Source organism: Stereum hirsutum (genome assembly GCF_000264905.1).
Source record: "Stereum hirsutum FP-91666 SS1 unplaced genomic scaffold STEHIscaffold_2, whole genome shotgun sequence".
NCBI lineage: Eukaryota > Fungi > Basidiomycota > Agaricomycetes > Russulales > Stereaceae > Stereum > Stereum hirsutum.
This window is the reverse complement of record NW_006763132.1, coordinates 537,137-563,102: the sequence shown is the minus strand read 5'-3', so window position 1 is coordinate 563,102 and position 25,966 is coordinate 537,137. Positions and strand designations below refer to the sequence as shown.

The 25,966-nt window shown below is 52.4% G+C and overlaps 7 protein-coding genes, 9 non-coding genes and 1 pseudogene across 17 annotated transcripts; 4 read left to right on the top strand and 13 right to left on the bottom strand.

Annotated features, from left to right (window-relative positions):
* Positions 1-918: 918 nt before the first annotated feature.
* Positions 919-4,914, top strand: STEHIDRAFT_49026 (Acetamidase/Formamidase; the record flags this gene model as incomplete). Its single annotated transcript, XM_007299248.1, has 17 exons — positions 919-963; positions 1,305-1,324; positions 1,455-1,516; positions 1,647-1,679; positions 2,107-2,217; positions 2,385-2,419; positions 2,485-2,521; positions 2,685-2,761; positions 3,099-3,228; positions 3,396-3,532; positions 3,640-3,735; positions 3,804-3,836; positions 3,925-4,002; positions 4,081-4,144; positions 4,226-4,308; positions 4,580-4,732; positions 4,837-4,914. The coding sequence occupies 17 exons, from the start codon at positions 919-921 to the stop codon at positions 4,912-4,914; spliced, it is 1,272 nt and encodes a 423-aa protein (XP_007299310.1).
* A 1,014-nt stretch (positions 4,915-5,928) lies between these two features.
* Positions 5,929-10,550, bottom strand: STEHIDRAFT_144289 (beta glucosidase precursor). Its single transcript, XM_007299574.1, has 12 exons — positions 10,395-10,550; positions 9,854-10,332; positions 9,551-9,708; positions 9,376-9,469; positions 8,783-8,993; positions 8,372-8,718; positions 8,190-8,296; positions 8,060-8,120; positions 7,949-8,003; positions 7,716-7,884; positions 7,280-7,649; positions 5,929-7,215 (listed from the first exon to the last, which is right to left on the bottom strand). Exons 2-12 carry the CDS (start codon positions 10,222-10,224, stop codon positions 6,426-6,428), a joined length of 2,733 nt encoding a protein of 910 aa, XP_007299636.1. The 5' UTR covers positions 10,225-10,332; positions 10,395-10,550; the 3' UTR covers positions 5,929-6,425.
* A 1,913-nt stretch (positions 10,551-12,463) lies between these two features.
* STEHIDRAFT_144288 (uncharacterized protein) lies at positions 12,464-13,132 on the bottom strand. Its single transcript, XM_007299573.1, has 2 exons — positions 13,103-13,132; positions 12,464-13,041 (listed from the first exon to the last, which is right to left on the bottom strand). The coding sequence occupies exon 2, from the start codon at positions 13,036-13,038 to the stop codon at positions 12,643-12,645; it is 396 nt and encodes a 131-aa protein (XP_007299635.1). The 5' UTR covers positions 13,039-13,041; positions 13,103-13,132; the 3' UTR covers positions 12,464-12,642.
* A 531-nt stretch (positions 13,133-13,663) lies between these two features.
* On the top strand, positions 13,664-14,190 carry STEHIDRAFT_107467 (uncharacterized protein; the record flags this gene model as incomplete). Its single annotated transcript, XM_007299572.1, has 3 exons — positions 13,664-13,831; positions 13,900-13,955; positions 14,031-14,190. The coding sequence occupies 3 exons, from the start codon at positions 13,664-13,666 to the stop codon at positions 14,188-14,190; spliced, it is 384 nt and encodes a 127-aa protein (XP_007299634.1).
* An 817-nt stretch (positions 14,191-15,007) lies between these two features.
* Positions 15,008-16,378, top strand: STEHIDRAFT_136731 (uncharacterized protein; the record flags this gene model as incomplete). Its single annotated transcript, XM_007299571.1, has 1 exon — positions 15,008-16,378. The coding sequence occupies one exon, from the start codon at positions 15,008-15,010 to the stop codon at positions 16,376-16,378; it is 1,371 nt and encodes a 456-aa protein (XP_007299633.1).
* A 1,061-nt stretch (positions 16,379-17,439) lies between these two features.
* Positions 17,440-21,927, bottom strand: STEHIDRAFT_144286 (uncharacterized protein). Its single transcript, XM_007299570.1, has 10 exons — positions 21,858-21,927; positions 21,598-21,780; positions 21,417-21,524; positions 21,159-21,254; positions 20,578-21,031; positions 19,545-20,499; positions 19,132-19,460; positions 18,727-19,044; positions 17,948-18,666; positions 17,440-17,878 (listed from the first exon to the last, which is right to left on the bottom strand). The coding sequence occupies exons 1-10, from the start codon at positions 21,888-21,890 to the stop codon at positions 17,465-17,467; spliced, it is 3,609 nt and encodes a 1,202-aa protein (XP_007299632.1). The 5' UTR covers positions 21,891-21,927; the 3' UTR covers positions 17,440-17,464.
* A 222-nt stretch (positions 21,928-22,149) lies between these two features.
* Positions 22,150-22,765, top strand: STEHIDRAFT_117986 (uncharacterized protein). The gene is made up of 2 exons (XM_007299568.1): positions 22,150-22,650; positions 22,715-22,765. Exon 1 carries the CDS (start codon positions 22,167-22,169, stop codon positions 22,623-22,625), a length of 459 nt encoding a protein of 152 aa, XP_007299630.1. The 5' UTR covers positions 22,150-22,166; the 3' UTR covers positions 22,626-22,650; positions 22,715-22,765.
* Positions 22,766-22,864: 99 nt separating this feature from the next.
* Positions 22,865-22,957, bottom strand: STEHIDRAFT_t46. Its single transcript has one exon. It is a non-coding gene; the product is annotated as a tRNA-OTHER (tRNA).
* A 268-nt stretch (positions 22,958-23,225) lies between these two features.
* STEHIDRAFT_t45 lies at positions 23,226-23,304 on the bottom strand. Its single transcript has one exon. It is a non-coding gene; the product is annotated as a tRNA-OTHER (tRNA).
* Positions 23,305-23,555: 251 nt separating this feature from the next.
* Positions 23,556-23,651, bottom strand: STEHIDRAFT_t44. Its single transcript has one exon. It is a non-coding gene; the product is annotated as a tRNA-Cys (tRNA).
* A 153-nt stretch (positions 23,652-23,804) lies between these two features.
* STEHIDRAFT_t43 lies at positions 23,805-23,900 on the bottom strand. Its single transcript has one exon. It is a non-coding gene; the product is annotated as a tRNA-Cys (tRNA).
* A 155-nt stretch (positions 23,901-24,055) lies between these two features.
* On the bottom strand, positions 24,056-24,154 carry STEHIDRAFT_t42. The gene has a single exon. It is a non-coding gene; the product is annotated as a tRNA-Cys (tRNA).
* A 505-nt stretch (positions 24,155-24,659) lies between these two features.
* Positions 24,660-24,765, bottom strand: STEHIDRAFT_t41. Its single transcript has one exon. It is a non-coding gene; the product is annotated as a tRNA-Glu (tRNA).
* A 174-nt stretch (positions 24,766-24,939) lies between these two features.
* Positions 24,940-25,014, bottom strand: STEHIDRAFT_t40. The gene has a single exon. It is a non-coding gene; the product is annotated as a tRNA-OTHER (tRNA).
* A 221-nt stretch (positions 25,015-25,235) lies between these two features.
* STEHIDRAFT_t39 lies at positions 25,236-25,339 on the bottom strand (annotated as a pseudogene). The gene has a single exon. The product of its transcript is annotated as a tRNA-OTHER (tRNA).
* A 245-nt stretch (positions 25,340-25,584) lies between these two features.
* Positions 25,585-25,677, bottom strand: STEHIDRAFT_t38. The gene has a single exon. It is a non-coding gene; the product is annotated as a tRNA-Cys (tRNA).
* A 200-nt stretch (positions 25,678-25,877) lies between these two features.
* Positions 25,878-25,952, bottom strand: STEHIDRAFT_t37. Its single transcript has one exon. It is a non-coding gene; the product is annotated as a tRNA-OTHER (tRNA).
* Positions 25,953-25,966: the final 14 nt, after the last annotated feature.

Below are 25,966 nucleotides of genomic sequence, written 5' to 3'. Positions count from 1 at the left end.
TGGCGGAGAGTCTGAGTAAAGAATTGAACCGGCTCCTCGTTCCTCTGACGTCGCTGCATCTGGCCCGAGCTTCGCCACCCGTCGGTGCCACCCACCTGCAATTGTCCCCTGTTCTGTGCAACGACCATCATTTCAGGCGAGACACGACAGCAGAAGACTACATAGATGCCTGGATAGTGTTGTTCTATGTTCTCTCAGACTGGATATACACCCCCGAGTATCATGAAACATCGATATTATCGTGTATTCATGTTGTAACTTATCTCCTGCCACCACCTTCTGAACCGATCTCGAGAACGCCTTCAGCTCAAGTCTCTTCTGTGGTATCATTACTCTATATACGAAAAGTATAAATACACAAGACAAAACTCCTGATTCCTCAATACTCATAGTCGCTGCGTACAATTATTATAACCCTCCTGACCCTCCCATCTCGCTCGGCCTCCGAGTCTGTCTTATCTCTCTTGACGCTCTCAAGCTTCCAAGCTCCCAAGCTCTCATGCACCATCGATATCTTGAAGCTTTTCCTGTATTTCACCTTGGGCTCAGTTCTCACCCGCTCACCCGCTCGGCGCATGAGAAGAGGAATCCTCTCTACTGAAATACTGACATCATCAGCTCTCGGACTCGAGCAAACCCATGATGATACGCGTACCAATCCGATGCAGATAACTCTCAGCGGCCTCCTCTCCGATAAGCACCATCCACGGACCCAAATCATTGTCAATGGTGTGAACCTTCGCCGGTGGGCGCTGTGACTCTATTCCTTTCTAGTCTATAACATCAGTACCAGGGACGACGGGCTTCCGCTCCTAGTCTTTCCCTCGACGTATACATCTGCTCGCAGGCTGTCTGGCTCGTCTGCTTATTGACATTACCCTCGTCGCACGAACTGAGACTGATACTGCTACTGAGAACATGGCGACAAAAGCGAACTCCATCCCTCATCGTACAGTTGTCGAGGTGTGTGCTGGGGCACTTATAATAATCCTATCCTATCCTATCCTATCCTATCCCTTCCTTCCATCCATTTCCTCTGAATCAACGAAGCTGAATCCTTAACCTCTACTTCCTCCCATCCCGATACCAGGTCGATCCCTTCATGTACGTCTCCGTCTCCATCTCTCCTCTTGATGCTTTGTGCGAATGAACTTCGTTCGGCCTGGATGTGTACAGACCCGCAGATCAACAAAAAGTGCGTCCTTCCTCATGAAGCCCCTATCCCCCTCCACTCCATCCTGCGCACCCTGTCCTTGCACGAACTTATGTCAATGCTATGCTAACGATTCACGGTTCATCGACAGGGCATCCATAATCGCTGGCAGTAAGCACGACGCTCCCTCCCTCCCTCCCTCCCTCCCTCCCTCCCTAATTCCCACCCAACTGATTACTGGTACTTCGTGGACCATTGATTGTTTAACGTTTATCTGGTGATGACGATGACACTCGAAAAGCCCCGATATCCCCCCGTTCGCGACTGTTAAACCGGGCGAGGTGTTCAAGATCCAATGTGTCGGTGCGTTTCTTCATCTCCTGCTCCACCTTCCACCTTCCACCTTCCGTTTGCCGTCTCCGGTTTCCGTTTTCCGAGCCCTGTTGATTGAAGACTGACGGCTGTGGTATGGCGCATGTGTGGGACCATGAAGACTGGACGGGGGCTCAGATCGGTAACAACGATAGTACGTCTCGTCCTTACCCTCCCCGTTTTCTGAACCGTCGTTGGCTCACTAATTAAAATGAACTTCGCTCTTAACGTTCACCGTGCAAATCTATTCCACCTTCACATCCGCCTCTACCTTCGCATCCGCCTCTACCTTCACATCCGCCTCTACCTTCACATCGACGTCCACATCGGGGTATACATAACGCGCCAAATAAACCGACACCACAACACCAAAACGACACCAAAACGACACCAAACCACCACCACCGCTTACCCACCAAACGCTCCAACACCAAAACACCGCTCCGTCACCAAACCCTCCCCCAACAACCGTGACCCCCCTTCCCAAACCACCAAACCACCAAAACACCAAACCACCGCTCCATCACCAAACCGAACTCCCCAACACCAAACCACCCCTACCACCCCACAAAAAAAAACAGACAGCGACGACATCCGCGACGTCGACCTGACCAAGATCCATAACCTCTCGGGGCCCGTGGCCGTCGAGGGCGCCGAACCGGGCGATTGTCTTGTTGTGGATATTTTGGACGGTTCGTTGTTTTCTCGCTCCTTCCCTCTTATTTCCACTTTTTTGCATTTCTACTCCTTTGTTTGGGTGAGGTGGGATGGAATGAGATGAGATGAGATGAGATGGGTTGGGCGGGGATGGATGGATGGAAGAAAGGAAGATGGATGGGCTGAAATGAATTTTATATAGTGACGCCGTTTGAGAAGATGCCGTGGGGATATACGGTGCGTGACATCACATCATGTCTTTCTCCTCTTTGCGGTTGACTCAATACGATGATTACGAGCAGGGCATCTTCGAGCTGAATAACGGTGGTGGACTTTTCGGTGTGTACATCCATCTCTTGTCCTGTCACTGCCACACCCCGCCACTCCTAGTCCTACTCCCTAATTCCCGCAAACCGTCTCTCGGTCTCCTCGTATATATACTCCTCGTGTTGCTGACCATCTTGATCATGATCATGCTCGGGGTGGCATCAAATAATAACAGCGAAAGAGTTCCAATCCCGCGCGGCGAAGGCGATCTGGGATTTCCATGGCGTGTATGCTACGTCTCGTCATATTCCCGTACGTCTGTCTACCCTGCAGCCCTCTGTCCGCCCCTACGCTCTTTCCCCCCTATGAAGCGGTCGCCGCTCTTCCCCCGCTCACTTCCCCCCTCTTCTCACTCCCCAATCCGCCGTTTCCTCCATCCACCTCCCCCATCCCTTTCCCAACCTGAGTTAAAACTCTAACGCTAATCTTGACTCCAACCCCATCCCCAACCTCCCACTCCAACTCTCACTCCCACTCTCCCTCACCCGCTCACCCTGTTCACACCCACCCACACATCCCACTCACCCAACCCCTCCCTCTCCTCCACTAATCCAACACACCCCTCCCTCTCCTCCACCAACACCCACAGGGCGTCCGCTTCGCAGGCGTCTCCCACCCCGGCCTCATCGGCACCGCGCCGTCCGCCGAGCTCCTCGCTACGTGGAATAAACGCGAGGGAGAGCTGATTAGAGTTGAGAAGGAGAAGAATGGGGGGGTTGGTGCGTATTTTTTCCTTCTTCTGAACCTTTCTGAACGTATCGGACCAGCCATGCGCTCGTATCCTTATACGATGGCTTTGATCTGAGAACACATCGAGCTGATAAATTTATTCTCTACTATGGTGTGGCGATCGTTGCCACTGTGGCTCCCTTCACAACAGACCCAGTCCCCGCGGTCGCGTTCGCCCCTCTCCCGACAGGTGCATACGTAGACCAAGACAACCTCCCAGAAGAAGTTGCCAAGAAAATAGCGGCGGAGGGCGCGAGGACGATCCCCGGGAGAGAACATGGTGGGAATTGTGATGTGCGTCTCGTCCTTCCACGCTCTTGTCTTCCAATTTCGCTTCAGTCGAATGGTGTGGTGCTGATGGTGCGGGTGTGGATATGGGTGTGTGGGTGGATACGATACAGATCAAGAACCTCTCGCGCGGCTCACGGTGCTATTTCCCCGTCTTTGTGGATGGGGCGAATCTCTCGGTTGGAGATTTGCATTTCTCGCAGGGTGATGTACGTCCCGTCCCATCTCACCCCCCAACACACAACGCTGTCAATCACTCACTCTCGTCTGTCAACAGGGTGAACTATCGTTCTGCGGTGCTATCGAGATGGTACGTCTTACCATTCTCATTACCAGTCAATCTGGATGGAAGGTGGAATGGGTTTGACGGAAGATTTTGCGTGTGTGTGTATGTGTAGGCCGGTATCATCACCCTCAGCACGTCCATTATCAAAGGCGGAGTGGAGAAATTCGCGTTGAAGCAGCCCATCTTCCTCGTACGTCTCTCTCCTCCCGTGCCCTCGAGCGCGGTGTGTTTCTTATGGCCCCCTCCGTTTGTGCGATGATGCACACAGCCCTCGCCCATCGACCCGATGTACTCCTCCAAACTCGTATTCGAGGGCATCAGCGTTGACATCCGTGCGTTTTTCTCCTCTCTTATATCCTCTATCCGCTGGTTGAAAGCTGATATCGTTCTCGCGGTGGGGTGGGGTTGCATAGATGGAGACGGGAAGCAGTATAATATGGATGCGACGGTGGCGTATAAACAGGCCGCGCTGAACGCGATTGCGTATCTCATGAAGGTATGCTTTGACTCATCCTTGTCTTTGTTTCTCTATCGAAGAAATGTTTCTGATGCTGGGCTTTTGTTATATAGCTCGGATTCAGTGCGTAACTCCTCATCCTCTTGACGCGTCTCTAACGTAGATCACTCATTATATCATATATACATTGGTCTAGCTCGCGAGCAATCGTGTACGTCCTCCATTACCCTTCCTCCTTCTCTCCACATCCGACATTACCCTTCCTCCTTCTCTCCACATCCGAGTCCTCGCCTCCATTCAATCACACGAGGCGAAGCTAACCCAGAATCAATATTTTCTCCTCTTTGCTTTGGCTCCAGACCTCCTCCTCTCCGCCGCCCCCGTCGAATCCCACGTCGGCGCCGTCGTCGACTCTCCAAACGCATGCGTCACCCTCGCCCTCCCGCTAGGCATATTCGACTTCGTACGTCCTTCCTCGCCGAATCCCACGCTTTCTATGTCTCTTCGTCGAATCCCCCCACCTCATCACTGTGTCCACGAGCTGACTGCTTGAATGACCGGTTGTAGGATATCCTCCCGAAGGCGGAAGGCCTAATTAAGCATGATCTTGGGCAGTGTGCTGTTCGGACTGACGGCGTGCTCTAGGCCTCAGGCTCGCAGTTCTCGATTGATCCATCCTTTCTCCTTCCATCTCTCCATCTCTCCTTCGAATGAGAATGAGAATGGGAAGTTGAAAGGTGGAAGTGACGGTGCTCATTGATGACTTGTTAAGAAGAAGTAGAGAGGATTGAACTTCGTGAAGATGTTGTACGTTATCTATGAATAGCTAGGTGGTGAGGGGAGGTGTAACTATGATTTCATTATAGCGTTCTACCGCTTCGTTGGATCTTCATGTATGAAGCTGCGTTCTAAGTTATCAATGTCATGACGTCGAGACATTCTACTTCCCGACGAAAAGCATTTTATGAGACGTTGTCTGGACCAGGGTGTAGATCTTGAACGAACATACGCGGTGGAGTTGCAGTATGACTCAGGGAGGCTTGGATGGAAGTGGTTGAGAGTGTTAGGGTGCTCTCTCCACTCCTTCTGGGTTGTTTGGGACAAGCACTTCTACCCTAGGACCCATGACACCCTCTTCATGATCATTTCCTTGCCTTCATATGAGGAAAAATAGCGTCCGCTAGTTCCTCCCAAAAGGTTCATTGCAAACTTCCAGTGGTAGAATCTTCTGAAGCATCAAGTCGCGAAGTTCGTCCGCGGCATTGCTGGCAACCTTAGATTCCAACTCGAAATTTTCGACGAACCCTTCGACTTCTTGTGAACCTCGTGGGCTTACTACCACTGGTGGTCTATAAACTAGTTCACCGTCGGAGCGGTCGCCAAGTTCGTGCCACCCTGGCACCCGTCATTGGCCCTTGAGCGTCGATGTGGAAGAGATAAATCTGATCATATAATCATAGAAAGAGAAAGGGCTCGTAAGGAGTCCATGGTTCAGATAGGCGGATACTCGGACGACACATACCTGTCGATGACACAAATATGCACATTGCCTTCTTGTCCAGAAGTTCAGGGCAGCGACTCGGGGGCCAGTCCATTTTGGTCTTTGGATGGCGAGCTGCACATTGTCCAAATCACCTCGGCACTGATGCATTGCTGAGTGAACGGAAGACATCAACTAAAATAAAGCAGTCTGGAGCGAGCATGCATTATAAGTACGTATCACCGTCCAAAAACAAGACGGGGTCCGCTACCAAGAAAGAGCTGGCCGACAGTCAAAGCCAAATGACAAGACTACGAGCACACACACACTGGGAATAGTAGTAGTCATTCGTACGCATTACACCATGGACAATGGACATCGCGACGAAGCAGCTTTTTGGGTGTTACTAGAAAGAACGGATTCGGAAGGTCCAGGGGCCTCATCGCGTTATGTTACTACGAGAGTCGCTAATCAGGGGAGAAGAGTCCAGTGGCGAGGAGTCTGTCATTTTGTGGACTCGTGAGTAGACAAGTCTCGGGAAAAGAGTACTAAGCATCAAGAAAAAATCAGTTCGGTAATGTATCACAAGCAATCACCAGCACTCGAACAGAAAACACAACACAACACAACACAACACAGCAAAATAGTCCAGTCCTCTGAGTTTGACCTGGCACGCTTAGTGACCACTCGGGACAAACGTCCCCGTCAACCTCAAATCCCTCGAACTCGCCCCAACCCCAACCGTGAACGCCCCCTCCGGAACGACCCACTCCTGACTAACCACATCCCACACGCTCACATCCTTCCTCCTCAACGTCAACTGCACATTCTCCGTCGTCCCCTTCTCGATCCACGTTCTCTCGAACCCTCTCAGCACCTTCGGGGGCTCACCGGCACTGGCCGGGAAAGAGAGGTATAGCTGTGAGACTTCGTGGCCGTCGACTTTGCCGGTGTTGGTGATAGCGTAGGAGACTTCGAAGAGGGGTTCGAAGAGGGCGGCTGGGCCGCCGGGGTTGGTTTGGGCGGGGGAGGAGATGGCGGGTGGGGCAGAGCCGGTGGAGGAAGCGTTGAGGGAGAGGGAGGCGGAAGCGGAAGCGGAGATGGAGAGAGTTGGCGTGGAGGTGACGTTGCTGGGAAATGAGGACGTCGAGGTGGCAGAGAAGGTCGTAGCGTTGGCGGAGAAAGAGGTGTCGGTAGAGATAGCGGTAGCGCTCGCAGAAGAGAATGAGCTGTCCGTGGAGGTGACGACGCTGTCCGTCGAAACTACCGAAGACGATGCTGAGGCCGACGGAGAGGATGAGATGGCTGAGGGGGACAAGGGAAGAGCAGAAATGGACGAAGAAGCCTCCTGTCTGCGGCTGTGGCCCGACGAGGGAACGATGTTGAGGCCATTGTACTCGAACGTGGTGTACGAGAGACCAAATCCGAACTCAAAGCGGGGATCGATATTGTTCGCGTCAAAGTGCCTGCACAACACAACAAATATTCAGCCTTTGCACGAAGAACGGATCTAGAAAAGAATGAACCCACCTGTAATCGATGTTCAACGTCTCATTATACACGATCTGCGGCACATCCATATCGCTGTCATAAAGTACATCCGCGGGATAATCCTCCCTCGCCTTCGCGATCGTATACACCAGCTTTCCACTCGGGTTCACACCACCAAACAGAACGTCCACCAATCCATTACCGGACTCCTGACCGGGAATACCAGCGTTGAGGACTGCGGTGACGTTGGGATGATCGATCCAGGATTCCATAAGGACGGGGCCTGTGACGTGCATGACGACGATGGTGTTGGCGCAGTTGGATGCGGTGGCGTTGATGAGGGCTTCGCCGCCGTGCCAGAGAGTGAGGTTGTTACGGTCACCGGCGTTGCCGTCGACGGTGATGTAGCCTATTGATCACACACACCCAGTGAGCTCGAAGGAGATCAACGGATTCATTGAGGAAAGAGACTAACCCTCGCCAGAATCGGCATTGACGAAAGCAAGGCAGACGTCTGCGAGAGGTGCCACAGTGTTGACCTGAGCAAGGTTGAAGTCACTGAAGATGGCCTCGATCATGGTCGTCGGGTCTTGGCTATGAACGAAGCTTTGAATGGCAGAGAAGGGGTCGATGAGGTACGGGAACTAGAGTCGCGCCTCACGAGGTAAGCCTCCCTCTACTCGGATGAAGAGAAAACAGAAGACTGACGTTGGCAGTTCCAGATCCCCAGCCCATAGCGAGTGTACCCTGATCGCAACCACGGCTACACACACGATGAGCTCATCAAGGACGTGGTAAAGCATGAACTAGTAGACGTACTCGCTGCAGCCGTTGGGCCCATCAGGGTTGGGACCGGCATCGGAACCCACGATGAGGAGGCCTGCAAGTAAAAAAATGCTGGTCAACGACGGCACGACCCTTGAAGAAGGGGTTGACACAAAATACGCACGCTTAATTTTGTCAACGCTGAGAGGCAGGGTATCGTTAGTGTTTTTCAAGAGCACAGTGCTCGCCGCGCCGATCTCGCGGATGACTTTGTAATGGTCTCCTTGGACACTATATCGCACCAAACAGTCAGTCAAACCGAACGTACTCTCCAAAACGACAAGGGAAGGAAAAAAAAACACTCACTTAACATGCTCGTTCACAACCACGCCGTTCAACTCCGTCTCCTCGGTCAAGTAGCTGAAGTTCACCTCCGGATAATCCTCGGAGTCCTGTCCCAACTTGAAATACGCCGCCATCGTCCTCTCGACCATATCCTGCACTCTAGCAGCGGGAACGGAACCGTTATTGACCGATTCTATGAGCGCAGAACCCCACCAGGATGAATTAGTCTGGTCGGGGTTGGGTTCGTCGGGCTGGCCGTAGGCCATGAAACCTGGCATGTTCATGTCTGTGCCGGCGAGCGCGGGTTGGACGCCGTTGATCATGGCTGCCCAGTCAGAGACGACGAAGCCTTGGAAGTCGAGTTCCTCCTATTCGTACGACCAACATGATCAGAATACGTCAACAATAAGGGTCAGATAGGAAGGATCGTACCTTCAGAATTCCACTGATGATCTTCGAGTTTTGGCACGTCTGCGTCTGGTTGACCTTGTTGTAGCTGCACATGACGGAACCGACACCGGCATTGACGGCTTCAGCGAAGGGCCAGACGTAAAGCTCGTGCATCGTGCGGTCGTCGATGTCGGAGGAGTAGACTTGAGCGGCTTCGGATCCACCGCGGAAGTGTTCTTGTTCATTGCCGATGCTGGATGAGTGTTACGCATAATTAATATTATTCGGGCGGGTGGAAAGGAAAATAGGAGGAAAACACGATCAGAATAACTCGAGACGAGGAATTCAACGCGATTCGTGGCGCAATGCGGACTGACATGCCCAACAAGGGCCACACGAATCACAAACGCCACTGTACGCCACTCGTCGGTATCGAAGACCGATTGCAAATTTCCCCGCTTTCCAACACCGAGCTTCCTCCGTTCGCACAGGGGGGTCAGCCCCTGTCCAGCGCAGAGCTCGAAAGATCGAACTCGTACCCACTCCAAACCCCAACGCACCCACCACACCAGCCTTGCGGGCTCCTCGGGTCGCCGACGGGAGAGAAAACAGGACGAAATAAGAGCAGAACTCACTAGTGCTTGACGCAAGCAATGACTCCAGCGTCTTGCATGCCATCCACGGTCGCCCTGGATGCGACACCGCTGAGGAAAGGGTCGACGCCAAAACCTGTACCACAGCAATAACGGTCAGCGTTCATTGCATGGTCACAATCCTTAATTCCCCATACGAGAGAGAGATAAAATTTACCCTCAAAATTCCTCCCGCCGGCTGCAACGCGTCCGAGGTTCGTCATGGGCCCAAGAGCGACGTTGACGCCCTTACCGCGGTGTTCCTCACCCATAGCTTTTCCACGTTTGTAGATGAGCGATGTATCCCATGTCGTGGCGACGTTGATGGCGGCGGGGCTAAGGTCGAGAAAGACAGAATGAGGAACAGGAATAGTTGGGATGTTAGCGAAATGAACAACGCATCAGAGTGCAGGCATATGCACAAGTCATGCATGCGCAGCGGGGTGGACACGCGGAAATGCGTGGAGTGGAAATAACTCACAAGGCGCTCGCAAAGTCCGTGTCTCGAACTCCCAACGGAGAGTCCTGGAGGCAGAATCCCGTGAAGCCCAATCTCGTCACTTCGCCCGTATTACCAACACACCGCGCCGTCGTACCGACACCAGTGGTCAAGTTGACCTGCTCCTCCAGGGTCAAGCCGCTCACGAAGGCCTTGGCTTTAGCGTATGCGGGGCCCCAGCCGCCGTCGCCTGTGATGGATTTTGCGGGTTGGACGATGGGTGAGGTCCATTCTTCATATCCGGCAGGCGCGGTGTCAGGTATGCCAGTGGTCAGGTCCGCGGAGACGAAAGTGGAGGAGAGAGACAGAGAAAGGATGAGAGCGGAGAGAAGACGAGGAAAAGAGGATGCCATGATTGATGCTCTGAGGGATGAACGAGCGTGGATGGTGTGTCCTTGAAACGAAACGAAGGTGGGTTCGTTCGGCGGAGACCGTCGAGCAAGTCAGACGCGTCCGTAGGTCTTATATACCCGATCTACGTCAGCCTCGCTTCAGCAACGGACTGTGGGTAAATATAGCGTACCGATGCCGTGTCGACAAGTCCGAGTCTCGAGAAAACGAAGAGGCACACGGAGAGACAGACAGTCGACGAGGGACAGGAAGAACCAAACGGGCAGCAATTGCTCGCTCGTCGCTCGACGCCCGCGCGGTTTTGTACCACTTCGCAAACCAATTGGGCTCGAGCGTCCTCAAAATTAGAGGCACGCAGAGTCAGCTGCACAGGGAAAGGATTCGGAAATTTATCGACGCTTTCGGCGCATAGCGTCTGCTGACGCCCGCTGATCTGCTGACTCCTTTACCATCTGCATCGAATTTCGTACAATTTTGATCTGGGGCGGGTTGCTGGGCTTCCAGGCGAACATTTATATGAAGTCCTAGAATCGATGGGGAAGGTCTGCGTTCGTTTTCGGTTCGACGGGATGCCTGGAATGTGGTTTCGACGGGGCGTCGAGGCCGTGAGATGTGGCGAAGTGGCGAAAGTGGACGGAAATGGATGACGCAACGGAATTCGTGCGAGGGTCGTGGAACCTAATCTAAGATCTGCTATTGTATCAATCCGAGGACCCCGAGTGACCACAGCGGCGCCACGCAAAGCATTAACCTAGCACTGACCAACAGGATGTACCTGCACAAGAACCTACGGGCCGCATACAAGCATAGAGGAGCTCAAGGGAAAAGCACAACATATATTGGAGCCTGTTCACATTGTCTGGATGGGTTAGGCAGGCTGTCTTTTGCGGTGAAGTTCAAATGCAGTCATGGCCCAGGCTGCGAAGACATGCCAAGGAGTATCAGTGCATCTTAGGATGCGCTGATCAGAATAGACTTCAAAGTCTGAGGGTGCGTAATATACGACATTATCGGAAAACAGTAGACAGGAGCACTTCCCCGAGACTCGCCCAAGAATAATCAAGTCTAGAGTGCATATATGCATCGAGGGCACACGTATTATACTTGTCTGACATATATCCCTGTATACGCTCTGAGTAGCATATATGCGTCTGTTTTGGATGCCAGACAGTACTTGGTACAATGTCGTCCTCCACCGCTCGTACAGAGAACTCAGAGACATTGATACAGGGTTCGAAGATCGTGCTCACATATGATGGAGTCTGGTATGATAGGAAAGCCGATGAACGGACTAGAGGCACGTAATATCGCTCGCACGGCAGACATGGAAAAAATCTCACCGCTTTGAAGACTACGCCTGAAGGCTTGAGCGAAATAATCCACAGCACGTCCTCGGTTGGTTCATCAAACGACTCTGCTTGCGTTGATGAGAAAAAAATTCAGAAAACACTCTGAGCCCGGAGTCAGACATGAGATGTACTGCGACGAAGGGGGAGAAGAGAGAAGAGGAAAGAGAGAAAGAAGGAAACTGGAAGGATCAGCGAGTCGCGACTGCTTCTAGTTGCCGGCGGCGAAGACGCGACGGTCACAGTCACATGACGCGTCTCGGCGTGATCCAACGCGTTCGTGACTGTGGCACTGTGACACCTAACCACCATGGCCAGGACAGCAGACTCGGAATCCGATTCCTAGAATACTGCGGTGAGGAAAGAACGTCTAGCTTAACAGCCAAATAACAACCTTTCCCCCATACTCGCTCGCACCGGGTGCTTGCCGGAAGAGGACCAACGAACGTCACGGTCACTACAAGTAAATTCAACAGCTGCAAGGCACGCCCTCCGCCTCGCTGTACTCGAACCACTGGCAGCACCTCCAGGCAAATTTTGTTTATCTGAATATGGTAGCTTAAATCTCGACCTGGAACTCTACCGTTAAGCTATCAGAATATCGTGGGAGGCTGGGGTTCTGAGTGAAGTCGAGTGGAAGCCTCTGGCAAGCCTCACGAGTCTGATGTCGTTGGTTTGGAGTGACAGCGCATCGACATGATGCTACTAGACCCACTGACGATGCTCGACCATCATTGAGCTTCCATAATTGCCTTTGCTAGATGTGGTCTAGAAAGCGGACTGGCCGTGTCGTATCAGGAGCTGAGATCAAGTCTGGAGAGCCTCACATAGGTAGCTGATGTACCTTCCAGGTTTGACTTCACTGCCCTCCATTCGGTGTTTGGTCCTCCTCTCCAGAGACTCTGGAAAAAATCTCATTCCACCAGGCTATGTGCATCAACTGTACCATAGGAAATGTAGAGTGTCGGTCTCCGTGTGTGGTATGCATATGCCACTACGTTCGTTAATTCCTACAATGCCACCTAAAGACTACTCCACTTGTTGATGCATCGAAAAGCACGACGAGTAATTTGGTCAAGCGACGCCGATATGCTCATGCGCAATTCCGTCCACCTTTACCTCCTTCAGCTTCCTCATCGTTTCTTCAACGAGCACGCCGCTCTCCACGGTAATCAGAGTCCCGTGTTGCTCCGTCTTCCCCTCATCCGTGACGTGGTACGGACCCTTCAGACCTGTCGGGTACAACCAAAACATCACTCCTGCGGTCGTTCTTCCCCGTTCATCCACCTTGCCCTCTGAATTGAGATAACGCTCGACGGCGGTGTGATTCTCGGCGTCGGAGAGCTCGTCGATTCTCTCTGCAGCGAGAAGAGCGTGTAGGAGAGTTGAATTTTCAGCACCAGTAGAGCTGGCGACATTGAACGGCCATTGCGCGCTCCTAGAGCTTGGGGTTGTGATCTCAGTTGTCATCGTCTGCGGTACACTGAGTGTGTCAACTCTGAGCCTATGACTGAAGATTTGGAACGGTACGTACGGTGTCTTCACTGTATTCTTTCAACTTGTGTGGTTGTTGTTGTTAGGTTCTGAATGAGGAGCGAGAGGGTCCGAGTGATAATAAGCTTGACTATATATGAGGCTGGCACACCGCTCGGGCCGACTCTGGGGCGCTGAGAACATGCCTAAGAAGATGCACTGAAGCTCCTCCGAGCATATCCTGCTGGCTCATAATCATTTATCACGGCGCACTCAGATTGCGCCTCGGAGCATCTTCAGTATACACTCCTCGCTTATAAGACTGGTTCAGTGCGTTCATAGAGCCGCAATCCGTACGGTCTGATACACTCTACTCATATGTAAGCTTTCATCCGAAATGTTCAATGACAACTGGTCACTGTTCGCTTGTGCTTCATCCAATATTCATTTTCCTCTTTCTTACATTGCCGGGAAGGAACTTGACGCTATTTACTTCGGTTCGCAGAACGGAATAATGTGGCTCACCTTTGTACGTTGCTATTACTATCGTTGGCCAACGAAATTCTTATATACAGGTGCGATACCGCGTCTACTACTGCCCGCTCCATCCACCCAGGCAATCATGTTCGCACTCAAACCTATCTACCTCTGTGCAGCGCTCCTCTTCTTCACCATCGCCTCCGCATCGTCCCATACTGAGCTCGACAGCAGGTCAGGCTGCACGGACTCTGACAAACTCGCCAAGGGACAGCTCTTGACACAAGAGAAGGCATTGGAGGACGACGTCTTCGTACGTTTTCTTCATTCGCATCTACTCATAGACGTTTTCTAAGTGACTTTTCACTCGTGCATTTTTAGGTTCAGGCGATCAACTGCAAGGTAGACGGGCTCAATAATGATTTCGTGAAGAAAGGGTATGCTAAACACTGCTATCTATTCCACCTCGCAACGGATACTGAGCCTCTCTAATATTGCAAACTACTTATAAGGTGTGACCCCACGCGCTCAAAGTTTCGCACGTCGTCGCATAATTGCAAGATTAATTTCTCCGGTGACGCCTACTACTGCGAGAGCGGTGGGACTCGGGTCTGCCTCAGCAAAGCCCAGATGGCGAGTGCTGGCATGGAGAACGGATGGTGCTTCCGCTGAGACGGTCGACCGTTTGATGATGATCATCCTTGCAATTGGCGAGGGATTTACGATCTGGGCTATGAATTTGTAATACTCATATGATGAATGTCTTTCTACGGAAGTTAGCGCTGAGAAATGGGGGCGAGCTGAGTGAGAGAAAAAGAAATTCAAGTTATCCTGCACCGAATGTTTCATCGGAGATTGAACTCTCTCAGAAAGTGTGGCGCTTCGTGGGATCACTTCTGCTCAGAGCCTCAGGCTGATATAAGCGATCTCATTTCCATCTTTCACAGACTCGTCCAGGACACTAATCTCTTCACAAGGTGATTCCATAGATTCTGCCCTCTTGACTGAGGATCTCTGGCACTGGTCGTCTGCTGGGGTCTGGACACCGTTGTGGTCTCCAACCTGGCTGCTCGTGCATCGACAGTCACACAACAAGTAAAATACGACCACTACGAGTCAGTCCAAGATGAAGTGATGCAGAAATTTCCCTTCTTTTCACGCGAATCACCGCTATTGAGTGTCACTGCTCCATCGACGCAGATCTCTATCTTCCAACGCCGCTTTCGAATGGTGTGCATTGCCGTTCATGGGAATCGTGTGTTAACATTCTCTGCGACGTTGTGGAGTAAAAGATTACTCGAGATACGTGTTGCTATCCTATCGATAGAAACATCGCCCCTTGCGAGCTGGGCAATGATGACGATCTAGGACAGTCACCCATAGCCATTGACATGCGTATGCACCGACGATGTACAGTCTATGTCTGCTCACGATTTTTCAGGAATGAAGACAGAGCGCTTGGCTGACGTATATCTAATCACACAGTATCATGACCACTGCAAGGCCTAGCATGGACTCCCTCCCAAACGAAACTTTACTCTATATTATCTCTATGTGCGAGGACTTTCGTCCATCCGCATCCCACCCGAACCCAGTCCTTCCTCGTCTCTCGCTCGTGTGCAAGTCTCTGCACGCCGTCGCCACGCACGAACTCTATAAGAGCGTCTACCTCTCCCCCAGTAGCAAACATGGTCTCCTACGCCTATATTTCAAAGCGACCACGTTTCTCCACGCCGTTCAGAACAACCCATATCTCGCGTCCATCGTCCGAGAGCTTCACTTTACTTCGCCTTGGTGTAACACCGTCGAAACGGAACAGCTGTCAGAAGTGATCAGGCGTTGTGGTGGAGTAGAGGTGTTGGACCTCTCGGGTTGGGTCAGCGCCAGTGACTCGCGAGGAAACAGCCTAGAGGGACTGGTGGAAGCAATGAGGGGGAAGGCGGAGTTGAAAAGTGTGCGACTTTCGCACAAAACGGGCTACTCTCTCGCGGGAATGGAGGACTTCTTGAACATGCCTCAATTGTGGCCCAACATAGAAGCCGTGTTGATTGAAGACGAGGCGATTGGCAAGGCGGAAATCTGGGAGGGAATCACTTGCGCAGGGGAAGATGAAGATCACGAAATATTCACAGACAGTGTCTTTACCGAAGAAGTTTTAGGTGAATCGGATCACTTTGCTGGCCTGAAACCTCCTCCAGCCCTGTCCATCAGGACCAACGCCTGCCCGCGACTCCGACAGCTTAGCTTCCGCTGTCAGTACCTCCAAGACATTCATATCATCGCTCTGTCAATAATCGCCCCAAACCTGGAGAGCCTCTTCGTTCTCGCTGGTCAGCCTGATGAGGCGTTCACGGCGAGCTCTCTACGAAGCGCGTTGGGACGATGGTCGTACTCCCTTACAGAGTTGCGAGTGGTCTACAAGGTCGACGATGATCTTGATGGGCAGAGCAACGTCGGTTCAACTTGGATGTGGTCAGAGGAGTCAATGAGCGAGGTGCTTCCCCCAGAGATGGGAGCATTGAGGCTCGCCAGGACGACCTCGATACACATACCGCCTATCGACTTCATAACTGGATATCGAGCACTGGAGAAGCTGACGTATGGATTATGGTACGATGAAGCGGCGGTACTCCTCCAAGTGCTTCGGTCGGAAGGGTCGTTGCCACGCTTGAGGCAGTTAAATGTAATTGCTGGAAATTATGGGAAACATATGCCAGAGTTTGATGTGAGCGTTGGAGTGCTGGAGGACGTTTGCTTATCAAGGGGGGTTGAATACCGTTTCAATGAAGACGACGAAGAGGGTACGAGGGTGGGCCATTATCTCTACGGAGTTCGTATGCATAACCACGATTGGGATTGATGATGGTCCGTAATACCAAACATGATTGGAACAATCCATACCTACTGTTTGCACAATGACGATATCAGTGTTGACCGCAGGCAGGAACCAATTGGGAATCTCACTGATCTGAATACAAAGCCTTGTCTCTTGTCATGATACTCGCCCGTCGATGCAAGGTCGATTTTTTCCCGTCGCAAACGATCACGCACAAACAAAGCTCGCAATGAGTACTAGTCGAGCCACTCAGGCCGCGAGGACAGAGCAAGTCATCGATAGTCGAAACATCGAATTTGCTTCATTTGACCAGAGTCAGTGCACAGAGTCTATCTTCGAAGTGCCTGGTATATTTCCGCAGCAGCGCAAAATGTATTCAGACATGCTGGTGTGATGCCACTAACTCAGAGGATGATGAGACGTTCCGTTTCCGTGCTCAAGGAACTGTCCTTTCTAAGCATGTTAGAAAATAGGGGTACTAGATATCATCTGTGTATGAAGACGCATCAGTGCAGACCTCTGATAGCTTGAGTAGAAGATCGACTGCGACCGTAGGTGTTTTTTGCCGGGTCGTTTCGTTTGATGTCTTCGATGATAGGCTGGTTCAACTCCAGCTCGTGAGCGTATGACACGTCTTCACGCGTAGAATCTCAGACTGGTAACCGAGTCTCTAAAGCGGGTGTATGTGACGGCTGCGCGGCTACCTCCGTCTCTTCAACTTGCAATACAGCGGTCCGATGGTACTACTTAGCAGCGCGGACCAGAAGAAAAGGAGGAACACAATCGAATTAAAAGCTTCAAGTTCGGCCCTAACGCGTGAGCCAGCTCTGCCCTGGCTACATCGTCGGTGCCACCGCCACACTATCGAAATCGTCAGTGGTCGAACTTGAAGAGAGTATCATCAGTGCTTCCTTGGCCGTCCATGTAACAAATCGATAACTGAACCCTGACATACTTAGCGAAAAGATAACGTACATGCTCTAAATTCCTGACATAGTTATCGTGTCCCCACAGAAACAAACAAGTAAACAAAAACACCTGCCCACCTCCCAGTCTCTCTTCATGATTCAAATCTCGCTTTACCGCCAACACAGATTCAGACAACCCCTCTCAAAACCCAGCCGCCCTCTTCCCACCTTTCCTCCCCCTCTTCGCATCCACCGTCTTCCCGCCCTTGACCTTCCCCACCCCACTCCCACTCGCCTCCATCGAACTAACCGGATCCCCCAAAAGACTCATCAACTTCTTCCTCTCGTCTCTCTGCTCTGGATCCTCATACCTCACCAGCGTCACACTCCCATCATGATCCCCTCCTCGCCCCGCCGCCCTCGACACCGGAATCACACCACCCAACACCTGTCCCGGTTTCAAGTTCAACTCGTCGTCGTCGTCGTTTTCTGGATTGCCGGCCATGGCAATATCGGGGTCGAAAGAGTAGGATTCGGCGTGCAGGTCGAAGTGGTCGTCGAGCGGTGGGGCCGGTGCGTCTTTGCCGAAGACGTTGTTTGCGGAACCTTGTCTTGACTGGGGGAGCAATATATGAGTGATGGGTGTTTTATGCTACGAGCACGATGGAGAAAAAAATAAACATACCCTTGACCCTCTACTCCTCGGCCTCGGCCTTTTCCCAGCTCTCATCCCCCCTGCAGCTTGCCCGCCTGCACCAGCACCATTAGCACCAACACCAACACCGACACTCTCACCCGCAACACCTCCCGCACTCTCCACCAAATCCTCCATACTCCCCACCGACCTCTTCCCCAACAAACTCGTCAAACTCTCCTGCAACGCCCTCGCCGTCTCCGTCGACACCCCGATCTGCTCCTTCGTCTTTTCTCTCGAGATCTCCGTCGCTTTGCCCTTCCCTTTGTCCAATGGTATCTTCATGGGAGAAGGAGTGGCGGAGGAGGGAACTCTGACGTCGAGAGGCGTGCCTTGGGGAGGGGACGAGGAGGGGACGTAGTCTTGTTCCGGTTCCGGTTCGGCGGCATCATCATCAACGGGTGCGAGGTGGGGGTTGGAAGGCGTGAGAGGTGGAAGGGTCTGACTTCGAGGTGGAGCTTGCGGGACGGGCGAAAGAGCTGGGACGGCATTGGGATTGGGATTGGGTGTGGGTGTGGTGCCTAACAAACCGTTGGGCTTGAAGAATTCAGAGTCATCAGGGGATATTTGTGCTTGTGCTTGTTGCTGTTGTTCGAACTCATGTGCGAAGAATGACTCGGGCTCGGGTTCGACGTGATCCTGGTAGTCAAGGTGTGGCGGTGGCACTGGGCTTGAGGTCGGTGGGTGGAGAGCAGGTGAAGAGCTGCGACCTATGAATGAAGTTCAAGTCATTAGTTGGATTTTTGAAATTGGCCAAGAAAGACGCGCACCATTAGTGATATCCATCATCCTCACATCCGTATCCACCGGCGCATCCACTTCGACAGCCCTCTCCTTTCCCTTGCCCTTCGATTTGATACTCCTTTCCTTCTCCCTCTCTTTCCCCTTCCCCTTACTTTCCTCCTTTTCCACACTCATACTCTCCCGTGCCGTCAGCGGGACAATCCCCGTCTTCACCACCTCCTCGACCCACCCCCAATCAACAATCGGAACGCCCCACTCCCCGGCCTTCTCGAACTTAGCCCCCGTCCTTGATGGACACAAAAGATGCGTGCAATGCTTCGTAAACGTAGGCGAATGCGTTATCCCTACAATCGAACCCACAGATCAGTACACGATCACCAGTCCCTCTCAAGTGATAGAATAACGGAGTCAAAAAAGAACTCAAGACCTACCCAAAGCCTTCACCAGCCTCTTCAGCCACAAATCCTCCGCCGCGTCCAGTCCCGAAGAACTGAGCTTCACCACCGCCCTCACCCCCTCGTCCACCTCGCCCATCTCTTCTTCCCAATTACTCACGTCCCCCTGCGCATATCCTCCGATCCGTACCTGCCTCTGACGCTTGCGCACCCTCAAGGGCCCCTGTACAGGCACAGGCACATACGCGATATGTTCCTCTGGCTCACAGATGCGCTGTTGTGCAAGACAGGCTTCGAGCCAGCATTCGGTTCTGTATCTGAGACGGGTAGAAGGAGAGGGATCGGCGCGGAAGAGGGTGCTTCCACTGCGAGCATCGAAAATAAAATCAGGATCAGCAATGAATATCGACGTGCTGAACGTTGGTGGATGGAGTGAGACGAGGACGAACCTAGCAAGCCTGACTACCACATAATCACACCTCCCCTCCCCATCCTCCTCATCCTCATCGTCGGCATCATGCTTTCCCTCAACCCAAACGCCCCCCGCCCCCTCAATCGCCCCTCTCACTCTCTCGCTCCTCGCTTCCCCTCTCACGCGGAACCTCTTCCCTTTGAACACCCCCGCGGATACTGGACCAGGAACGGCAGCGAGACCAAGACCAGGCCCAGGCGTAAGCCTCGACGGCCCCGCCGATCCCTCCTTCTCCCTCCCCCGCCCAAACAAAACCGCCGCCGTCAAACTCTTCCTCAACGGCGCTCTACTCGCAACCACACCAGTCCCACCCAACTCATCAGACGGAGCGCCAGCGGCGAACGAACCGACCGGAGCGAACGAATTCGCCCTAGAGAACGTATGTAGCGCACTCCGCTTCTTCATCTCCGGTGCGTCCCACCTTCCTGTCTGTTGGCTCGTTTTGGTCGAGTTTGCCAGTTCGATACCGGCGGCGCTTTTTACGCCTCCTACTTCTATGATCTCTCCCTCCCCACCGCCAACACCAGCACCACCAGCACCACCACCACCTAACGCCGGTGTCGACCTCGTACCCACCAAACCCCGAGATTCACTCGGAAGTCCTCTTACCCCCGCTCCCGCCCCACCACCGCCACCACTATCAACCCTCATGACCGTCCTTCCCTCATGCCTGAACCCTCTCGAACCGAGGAGCGCAGAGCCAAGCGGAGCGAGGTATGCATCGTTCGCAGAACGTCGTGACTGGGAAGGCGCGAGATCGAATTGTTCGAGGGCGTCGGTCGTTGGATCGGCTTGCTGCTGTGGCGGTGGCAGTTGAGGAGGGAGAGGGAGGGAGGCTGCGAGGGGGGGTGCGGGTGCGGTGGGTGCGGTGGGGGGTTGTTTACGGGGGGGTCGGGGGCGGTGGACTAGGTAGTTTGATTCGGGGAAGCGGCCTGTGAGGAGGGGATATGAGTACTATGGTTGGAGCGTGCCAGAAAGCGGGAAGAGGAAGGGGAGGAAGAGATGCGTACCGCCAAATTCTAAACAATCCCAGAACCACTCCTCCCAGACCATCATGATCTTCGCCTCCCCCGTCTTATTGAACTTCCGCGCATACTTCATCTTCTCCGTCTCTACCACTTCATCTCCTTCCTCACCATCGTCTGCACCCTCCCCTCCAGCCTTTTGCTTACCCTTACCCTTAGCTTTCCCCTTGCCCTTCGATTTACTCCTACTGCTCCTCCCCGCAATACTTATATCCTGCGACTCCTCCTCCACCGGCTCTTCTTCCGGCGCAACCCCACCACCAACATCCCCACCACAAAGCAAGTGCGTGACCACGACAGGCCGCTCGAGGACTTTAGTGTATTCGCCGCCTTGAGCGCGGACTATGCGGTTTATCTCGATACGGCGGGGGACGGAAGAGATGCCGGAGAGGCAGATTGTGAGGTCGTTGAAGATGGGGAGACGGTGGGAGTTGATGCTCTGTTATGTTTTCGAGGTATATTGAAGATTCGTGACAGATCAGTAAAGAGTAAGGGCTGTGAGATGATGAAGAGGAGTGGGAGGAAACGAGAGGTAAGGCGAGAATGATGGGGTGAGGAAGACGTACCTCGTCAAAGTCGACATCGTCGCCGCGCTGCCAGATCTCGAAACTATCGTGCACCCACGAAGGCTGCATGATTGGGATTTTACGTTCCAGGGCACACTGAGCGAAATAAAGTTGTCAGTATCACGGCACTTTCGGGTTGGCGTGGACGACAGAAGTCTCGTGGCCACGATTGTTGAAAGACAAGGTAGCACGAGCGTAGTAGTAGCACGAGCGTAGTAGGGGAATTGAGACGTGAGAGGTGAGAATAAGGGAGCGTACCATGTATTTAGCCCCTCCATGAGTAATCGCAATAAGATGCGTAACTCTATCCGTGAAGTCCGACGTCGTGTTCGCTCCCAACTTGCTTGCACATGAAAACAAAGTCGTCTATCCACCCAGTCATGCGACAACCCAGTCCAGCACATCAGTTCCCGTCCAATATTCAAAGCAACAAGCGTACCTTATCGACCCCGGTCGCACACAGCGTGACACCTTTGAAAGGTCTCGGACACGGATCAATGAAGCTCGAGGAGAGATCTAGGGGTACTGGCGAGGAACTTCGGTCGAGGCCTAGAGATGATGGAGGAGTGTTGTCGCGATGATATGGCTGTGGCGCTGCTGGTCGTAGTTTGACATTTGGGACCTAGACATTAAGGTAGGAGAAATGGAGAGGAGGGTAAGCGGCGGGTTGCTTATTGAAGATCGGACAAGGCGACATACCTTGTGTGACTTGTTGGAACGACGCGACGCCATGTTGGCTGTAAATTTCGGCTACAGTATCACTATATTGCAACAGATAATCCTTTCCGCAGAACAGATGATAAACTAAGCAAGAAATACGGTCAACAATTAGGGAGAAGATTAGAGAGCAAAGCGTGGAAACGCGCGACACGAGATAAACATAGTAGTCACGCCGGACGCGTCCGTAACGCGACTGTCACTTCCTGTCACATTAGGTCACAGTACGACTCGGCGTGACTTTTCGTGACCTGTAGTCCTTCGCCGCTAACGACGACGAGCAAGACAAGAATGACGACCCGGCTTGCCCTGCAACGGGCCTCACAGACTCTCAAGCCTCAATCGCTCGCCTCGTCCTCCAAGCATGTCTTCCGCCGCGAAATAACCACCATCCCCGGGCCCGCATCCTCCCCCGCACCAACACGTCCCCACCCACCCTCCACCATAAACGCCATCCCAAACAGCCCACATACCCATTTCCGTATCACCCTTAAACGCTCTGCCATCGCCCTTCCCGCACATATCAAGGCTACCCTCGTATCCATGGGCATTCATCGCCGCATGCAGACCGTGTTCCACCCACATTCGCCGGAGATGGCGGGCAAGATATTGACGTGTAAGGAGTTGTTGGAGGTGCAGAATGTTGGGCCGGAGCAGGTGAGGAATAAGACGGAGCAGAGGTGGGATAGGAAGGCGCCGAGGGGTTTCAAGGTCGTGGGCAGTAAGGTCGGTGGAGGCTTGTTCTCGTAGATGTGACGGGAGGTGGAGATCTACAGTGCGTTGCGGACCAAAATATTCTACATTCTCGTCGAGGTACTAAACCCTTCACATTTGAACAGCTATACTACTTCTTTTCTCGTGCATGCAATCAAGTAAACTTTTGCTTGTCCCTATCCTTGCCATGACCCGGATGCCCTCCAAGGGAAATCAGAGCGCACCATACATGCACAACGCTACTCGTAGAAAAAACGCCATTTCGAACCCACAGGCCGCCCGGGCTGGACTCGAACCAGCGTCACAGAGATACCATAGTCCTTTTCTCTGACAAGGTCTCCTCGCTCTTCCGCTTGAGCTACCGGGCGTTCCTTCATTCAACCTCTCCACCTTTCATGCTTTGTTCCACTGATCCTCGTGTTTCAGATTCTCTACCCAGACGTAGTGTGTTCTCCTGAACGAGGATCCCGGTGCTTTGTGTCGATTTCCGCACGGAGCAGGAGAATGTTTACGAAAAAGTGCTGGACTCTGGCGTGAGCAAGTCGATAGCTACTCGACGTTCGACGCCCGACGTTCAATGATAGCTAGCTAGATCTCGTCTTGACTGATGCAAAAGACCTTCGCGCAGACCTTTTAACCCCCAGGCTGGAATCGAACCAGCGTCAACAGAGAGAAGTATGTGTTCTGCTTGCTCTTCCGACTGAGCTACCTAAAGATGAAAGGTACGCCACAATGATTCCTACCCCAGGCCTTTCGCAACTCCCTTCGTTTTATATGGCTATCATCGATCATCCGTTTTTCTTTGCGGTATCTTCCTTTAATTTATCTGAGTATTGATTGACTATCGACTACGCTGACAACGTCTGCCTGTGTTGTAGCTACACCCGACGTGATATAATAGAGCTCGTTCTTATGAGCTCGACCTTCTCATGCAAAAATTTGGTGTCTTTCCAACATGATGTCAGGCCCTCCGAGCTGGACTCGAACCAGCGTCCACAGAGATCCATTCGTTTGTCACACTATATTGTGCTCTGTTCGCTCTTCCTGCTGAGCTACCGGAGGGTTAGCGGTAAGGACGTGTCCGAGCGGACATCCACACTACAGACGACTGATCGCCAGGGGACGCTTGCCTCAATCCCCGCAGCATCCGAACAACAAACGCCGTCTCGACTGCTGTGGTGGAAAAAAAATGCACGCTGTTTCAATCGACACCTACCCCCCGGGCTGGACTCGAACCAGCGTCTACAGAATCAACTTCGTAGACTACGTGCCATTGTGCTCTGTATGCTCTTCCGACTGAGCTACCGGTGGATATCCTTTGATGAGGTGAGCACGACTGTGAAGAGTTTCGTGCGTCCATTGTTGATTTAGCCGCTCTGCGCCACTCATCTCCTTTGTTACAGCCGCATACGTCCACCGCATTTTTTTTTCAGCGGCGCATAAAAGAAATAACAGCGTTGAGCAGGCCCTCCGAGCTGGACTCGAACCAGCGTCAACAGAGATGCATTGTCATTAACGCAGATGCTATTGTGCTCTGTTCGCTCTTCCTGCTGAGCTACCGGAGGATTACAGGTACAGGTGCGTTCCTTTCTCTTGACATGTCCGTCGCTTGGCTGTGGCTCATTCGTTTTTATCGGTTTGTCTCCTGAATGTGACACATAATACTCGGTACGCACCCATCACATCCCCCTCCCAGCACCACGCGCTCTTCGATCCTATCCTATCCACCACTGACCCAAAAACCAGTGTGTGACAACGAACTCCTCCGGGCTGGACTCGAACCAGCGCCTACGGGTTTCGAAATCAACAGCGACTGCAAATGTCGTTAATTTTGACCCGTCGCTCTACCGACTGAGCTATCGGAGGTTGAGTCTCTAGGTTGTGCGCACCTCAAGTTGCGATGTGGTAAGTGGGATGATCGAGTTCTTTATCGTATCGTCAGCGCTCCACCCACAGGACCACACTGGATTGTACCATCATGACTGTCAATGGAACGCTGCTTTGTGTCAGACTTTGGACAGTGCACGAGAACGTCTCCGAAAAAGGGCTGATAGACTGAGTCAATGAATGTCCCCCGGGCTGGACTCGAACCAGCGTCGATAGGAAACAAAGTAAGGTCATTGGGAGATCAGATGACGCTGAGAACTATCTGCTCTTCCGACTGAGCTACTGGAGGTCTGTGTTCATGTGGTGCGTGCTAAAATACACTCTAGTTTCCAGTTCGACTGCTCAATGCATCATTTAGGTATTTTCATGTACGGCTTCCTGCAATTGCTCGACGTTCGACGTTCGTTAGATGATCAGGTCGTCCTGACCGATGCAAAAAAAAACGCTTTAACAAACACTTATTACCCCAAGACTGGACTCGAACCAGCATCAACAGAGATGTGTGTTCTGCTTGCTCTTCCGACTGAGCTACCTAGGGATGAAAGGTACGGCATGATGGTTCCTCGTGTACGCCTTTCGTGGCTCCCTTTGTTCTAGCTATCTTCCGGCTACCTTTCTTTTGCGGCGCCTTCCTTTATCGTCCATACACGACTAGGCAGACAATGTCTGCTTCCGTTGTAGCTTCGACCAACGTGAAGTATTCGGAACTTGTTATTGTGCGCTCGATCTTCTCATGCAAAAGTTTCTTCGATCTCCTAAACCTCCGAGCTGGACTCGAACCAGCGTCCACAGAGATACACAAACACGATTTCAGCTACAAGTTTACTGTGCTCTGCTTGCTCTTCCCGCTGAGCTACCGGAGGGTTAGCGGTAAGTACGTCTCCTCGCGGACATCCGTACCGTGATCCACTACACGCGACTGACTAGACTTAAGTATACAGACCGGTTACACGGTAATGAAATGTGCGGCCTCTTGGTGATGCTCTCCTGGTACGTTCCCGTATTCCATTGTGCTACCGACTTCCTCAACCTCGCGTAACCTCTGCATAACAAACGCCGTCTCGACTGGTGTAGTAGAAAAAAGGCACGCTGATTCATTAGACTCCTACCCCCCGGGCTGGACTCGAACCAGCGTCTACAGAATGAATCGGGGGAGCGTTTTATTGTACTCTGTATGCTCTTCCGACTGAGCTACCGGAGGTTATATTGACGTGGTGCGTGCAGGAGTTATAGTTCCCAGTTCTGTCAAACTTGTCACGCGACTACTCAATGCTCAATGCATCATTCAAATTTCAGGTCTCTCCATGTACGACTTCTAAGTCACTTGCTCGACGATCGACGTTCAACATCCAAGACGTTCTGACTGATGCAAAAAGCGCTTTAACAAACACTTATCCCCCCCCCCCAATAATGGACTCGAACCAGCGTCAACAGAGATATGTTCTCTGCTTGCTCTTCCGACTGAGCTACCTGGGGATGAAAGTTACGTA